Genomic DNA, 5461 nt, shown 5'->3' with positions numbered 1-5461 from the left:
ACCAAATGGATTCATTGTTACCAAATTGTTTTTTTAATCTCATTTGTGAGTGCTTAGGAAGGTTGCTTGATTCCTTGCTGAGGGTAAGTGGATTGCAGTAATTGATCTTAATTTGGTAATGCAGACATTATGCTGAAGCTAATGTCACTAACTGATGTTTCCACAAGCCTTGTTAAAGACTAAAGATATGTAAAGTTTTATTGTTTTCAATTAGAGTTTGCTAGAGGTGCACGAGGCATGATTATTACACAATAACAATGGTCTGGTATTTGCTATCGCATGTTTGCCTGCCAATTCATGGCTTGAACATGAGTTGTATCTTTGTTAAAATAGTTTTGTTGCTAGCATTTTAAGGTGTTTTCCAGATGTGCAAACACATATTTACTAACACATTTATTTACGCTCTGGGCATGAAATTAAAAGCTTTTGTTGGACAAAAAAAAAATGACATTAAATAAAAAAAGTTTATTTCGAGAAACTGAGCATTGATTCTTGTGAACTACAAAAAAATCTGTTATTTTTAGCCCTGATTTTCCTTTTGAAGAGGTAGCATCTCTCCTTCGGGAGAGTGATGTTTCAGATCCCATACGGTTTGCAGTGGCATCCCATCATGCTTTTTATTTCTTTGTTTTGGTTTTGGAGGTCTTAGCTTTGGTTTTGGCGCTAGTCTTTGCCGCAGACTTCTTCTTCAGACTTACTTCCACTGGATAATGATCACTGATCTCCAGGGCCTGCCATAGATCAATCATATCAATATATTATTTACTTTATACCACATTAAAAAAACTGAAATGCATTGTGATGAATATACTCACCATTTCCTCTGAAAGTTTGTAGGCTTCCTGGAAGTTAAAAGGCTTCGCAGATTTTGGCACAACCGCCTGTAGCATGTCTTCTTTATACACCACAATTCTAGAAAAATACTTGCCATCAATATTTTATGCAGCTTAACATGCAGATTGACCTCCTATTTTATGCATTTAGTATTCTAGTTACAGCTAAGATATGATTTGCTCAACTTCTAATCAAAAGTGATAATTTAACATTCATACTCTAAAGGTGCGGTCACATTTATCATTGTTCAGTGAGTGTTTCCAGGCGAAATCCAGTCATTTCAATTGGAATCCATTGGGAATTTGGTGTGCGGGCGATAGATTTCACCTCACAGATTTCTCTTATGTTCATGTTTGTCATGAATTCAATTCGCCGCATTGACCAACAGAAAGTGACTTCTGTGTGAACTGTGCTTTATGCATCACTATACTACCCAGCAACCAATAGCCGTCATTTCACCGTCTAGGTTAACTATAGACCCGATATATAGTCCGGCTATGAGTAACCCACTTCTAGCCAAAATAACCTTGAATTTGGTTACATGTCGTTTTTGCAATAAATAACTTGCGAGATGATATTCCATCATGTACGCAGTTATTACAAGGTGTTTGGTTTCATTTCTTCACTCATTTAATTTCTTTATCTAATTGATGGGTCCTGTCTCGATTTTTTGACTCGTTTAGAATCGCCTTTGACCGCTTCAGAGTGGCTGGCTACGGGCATGCACGAACATGTCCTTAAAACAACCCTTAATGTTCGTTTTCAAAACTGTGCAACTCACTGAGTGGTTAGTGCATGTTCGTGCATGCCGGTAGCCAGCCACTCTGAAGCGGTCAAAGGGGAATCTAAACGAGTCAAAAAGTCGAGACCCATCGTCAGAATTTCTGTGTATACCACTCTAGTTCATCCAAAACAAACCAGAAAAGAGACTCAAAGTGCTAAATACCGGAATTATCCTTTAACACCATGTCTAAACTGGGAGCGATTATTGAAAATAATTCAGTATTTTCAGTTTCAGAATTATGAATATTGGGTTACCAGCACCAAGTCCAAGCCTTTTACCATATGTCTTGGAGTATCGCAATAATATCGTATCGTGAGTTCAGTATCGTGATATGTATCGAATCGTGACATGAGGGTATCGTACACCCCTACTGATTATAATTGGCTCTATTTGCTTTTATCGCATTGCGATGCGCCACTAGCATCCAGTGTAGACAAGGTTTAAGGTGCATGGAGGTTATGAATTCTGTATTTTTAAACAGGCTAGCAGATGAAAGGTGAGTAAATGATTGATGTTTCTCCGCCTCACCTGTCGTAGGTGTGGTCGTTGGACTGTATGACTGTGGTGTCAACATCGTCCTCGATCAGCCAGTGGAAATCAGCATCACTGCGGATTCTGATGCCCTTCATCTTCTTCTTGGAGACGTAGGCGCCGTCTGCATTGAAGTCTCCAAGGATCATGACGTTCTGTAGGATGGAATGTGTGAGTTTTCTCTCAAACTCTTATGAATGTTTGGTTAAACTAGAGTTTACATTGGTGTACTATATAAACAAGGACTGCATTATATCCACATCAGCTACATTCCCTTGAGATGTGTACATTCACACATTTGGCAGACGCCTTATCCCCCAAAAAAACTTAGAGGACATTCAACTATACATTTTATCAGTACATGCATTGCTTCTGGAATTTGTTATGGTTGCATAGTGTTAAACTCACATCCGTGTCCCATTTGTCTTTGACGTGCAAAAACACATCATATAGTTCATCCAGTTCCTTCTGCGAGTCTTTGGGTTTTGTGTGAACAGGAATCAGCACCAAATCTTTCAGCACTGGAAAAAACAAACTAGACTTGAAATGGGAGTGCAGGTTGTTCATGTGATCCAACTCCTGAAACATTCGCAGTTATGTAGGAATATGCATTATTATAACATTATAATGAATGGGTGAATAAAACTTTAATTTTGGTCTGTTTCTCAAATGAGTTGTATGGACCACGTTTATGGTGGTTTTACATTTGTTGTTGAAATTTGAAAGCACCAGTTCCCATTCATTTACACATGAGGGTGAGTAAATGATGCCGGAGGCATCTTTTAGTCTAGGCTCTAGAGTTGGCCCAGAAATTAAAGTGTATTTGTCCAAAGTTTAAAGGGTTAGTTTGCCCCAAAAAGATTAAAATTCTGTCATTCCAAACCAGAAAGACTTTCGTTCATCTTCGGAAAACAAATGAAGATATTTTTAATGAAATCTGAGAGCTTTCTGTCCCTCCATTGACAGGCTACGCAACTACCACTTTGACGCTTCAAAGAGTTCATAAAGAAATCGTAAAACTAATCCATGTTAACTGAGCGGCTTAGTCCAAATTTTCTGAGAAGATTTGATCACTTTATATGATGAAAAGTTTGAATTTAGGTGATAAACACCAATATTGTTGATCAATTCTGCCATTTGCTGGTGGTGAATCCAGCCTGTTTTGAAAAGTGGAATAAGAGACCCCAACTTAATTATATTAGAGTCCCCTGCTCATCCTACAAATATTATCTAATGGCAAAACGAGAGGCTCCAACATATGCAAACATATTCCATGTAAGCACATCCCATTCTTCTTACAGGCCTACACAGGCACACATACTCGGATACATGATTATAATAGCAGAATAAAAATGGCTATGTTATATTTAAATCTTTTATATATAACGTGCTGCGTAACACGAGAATGAACCTCATTGGTGTATGTGGAAGAACATGCTTGAGCTTCTGTTTACCACAACTGATGTGTGCGTTGATGAATGTTAAGCCTATTTGTGCATAAAAGCCTAAAATAAATCTCTTTTATTTGGACTAAACTGCTTGATTCATATGGATTCGTTTTACAATCTCTTTATGATCTTTTAGACGCGTGGTAGTTGCGTAGCTGTCAATGGAGGGACAGAAATCTCTCAGATCTCATTAATAAGATCTTTATTAGTGTTGAACAAAAGTCTTACGGGTTTGGAAAGACATGATGGTGAGTAATCAATGACAGAATTTTCCTTTTTGGGTGAACTTTCCCTTTAACAGAAGCTGATTACCTGTGTGTTTACAGTTGAAACGCAGAATGAAAGGCTCTCGAGAGAAAGCGTCCTCATCACCCACTTGATTGTCTTCATATTGGTACGTGTCGACCAGTTCAGCCTCGTCTTCTCTAATTGATATGAACGAAATAGTTTTGTTAGTGCCATATGAATGACTTTACCTCAGTTTTTATTCTGATAACATAATTCTGATACTTTACCAAGCACTGTACCTGTAGAAACAGACAAACTGCTCCTTATAAAGAGTGCGTCCCAGCCTGGAGCTTCCCACCATAGTGAAGGGACGTTTCTTATTAGCACTGTGGGAGAAACGGGGAGTTAAATTTGGGTTGAATTGAGATAGTGATGATGAAGTGAATCTCTGACGGTTCATACACACCCGGTGCTGTTGAGCTCCTGCAGGAATTTGGCTATAGCTTTTCCCGATTTGTCCACCACCTCCAGCATAATGATTATACTGTACCGAGAGAAGATCTACAGGGAAACAGGGTTGAGGTCTATTTGCTTTAACTATGTACTCTTCTTGAACAGTCAGATCATAAACTCACCTTAATGAGATATTTCACAATGTTTTTGTCTGACAGCTTGCTGGAACCCATCCGTCTGATGTTAAAAGATGCGATCTTCATGGTGTTGACCTAAAGAAGATCAGAAAAACAAGTTAAAGGGAAATGAGTTTCATGACCACAAACTCTTCGAACCGGCTGCATGTTTTCAGGTCTGTTTGGTCCTTCGTGCCAACTCTTAATCATTTCTATACCGTTTTCCTGTCGTAAATCGTCAAAGGAAGTTTAACAGACAATTCAAGGATATACATTGTACGCACACAGGAAATACTTATAGTTTACAAAGAGCTGACATGTCAGTTAATGCAGGAACACAGCAAACACGACAGAGACAGAAAGGGAAACCACAGCGAGTTTCATTTTGAGAATTTGAAAACAAAATGCAGGTTCATTTACATTTGAAAACAATACAGGTTCATTAGATTGAATAAATTAATCTAAGAATTCAAATTAGCTCCAATGCACCGCAGTATTAAAATAAAAAACACCATATTAACACATTCAAGGATCTTTTTGAATGTGATCACATTCTATAGCTTAACTTTAAAACTTAAAAACTTTTTTAAATCTGTTATAGATCTATTACTAAACACAAGTAAAGTTTTATGTGCTTACATTTAATTTAATATAAACAAACAAACTTGATAATCAGCTCTTACCAAAGCTGCTTTGTTTACAATGAAGTCTCGGCTTGTCTTCCTGTGTTGGCCGTTAGACAGCTAGTGAATAATTAATGATGGCTCAGCTCATTTACAAACAGGCCATGCCTACTTCCTCTTTACTTCAGATAAGGTTTCTGTCACACAGATGTCTCGTAAAATGGAGAATTTGTGGAGAGGCCTCACTAATTGTTTCCAGCATGTATAGAAACATGTAAATGTATAGCAGGCTTGACTGGAGGAAACCGGATAGGCTTTTGTTTTTGACAGTCAAGTCTAGCGCCTTTTTTGAATGAATTTACATATCTGAAACCCCACCCATCA

The 5461-nt window shown here is 37.9% G+C and overlaps 1 protein-coding gene across 1 annotated transcript; it reads right to left on the bottom strand.

Annotated features, from left to right (window-relative positions):
- Window positions 1-445: 445 nt before the first annotated feature.
- Window positions 446-5431, bottom strand: dnase1l4.2 (deoxyribonuclease 1 like 4, tandem duplicate 2). The gene is made up of 9 exons (XM_081383760.1): window positions 5138-5431; window positions 4461-4550; window positions 4292-4386; window positions 4125-4211; window positions 3910-4022; window positions 2558-2670; window positions 2147-2304; window positions 816-912; window positions 446-731 (listed from the first exon to the last, which is right to left on the bottom strand). Exons 2-9 carry the CDS (start codon window positions 4539-4541, stop codon window positions 618-620), a joined length of 858 nt encoding a protein of 285 aa, XP_081239886.1. The 5' UTR covers window positions 4542-4550; window positions 5138-5431; the 3' UTR covers window positions 446-617.
- Between the last annotated feature and the right edge of the window lie 30 nt (window positions 5432-5461).

Source organism: Scardinius erythrophthalmus, assembly GCF_964197995.2.
Source record: "Scardinius erythrophthalmus genome assembly, chromosome: 14".
Lineage (NCBI taxonomy): Eukaryota > Metazoa > Chordata > Actinopteri > Cypriniformes > Leuciscidae > Scardinius > Scardinius erythrophthalmus.
Note: the sequence above shows the minus strand (reverse complement) of the source record. Positions and strands in the feature narration are given on the sequence as shown.

Bases quoted from the DNA above. Each gene is read 5' to 3' on its own strand.
- dnase1l4.2 (XM_081383760.1), bottom strand. From the start codon at position 4,541: ATGAAGATCGCATCTTTTAACATCAGACGGATGGGTTCCAGCAAGCTG. The intron at 4,212-4,291 runs GTGTGTATGAAC...TTTCTCCCACAG, and splicing joins CAGGAGCTCAACAGCACCGG to TGCTAATAAGAAACGTCCCT. The intron at 2,671-3,909 runs GTAATCAGCTTC...TGTTTTTTCCAG, and splicing joins TTTCAACTGTAAACACACAG to TGCTGAAAGATTTGGTGCTG.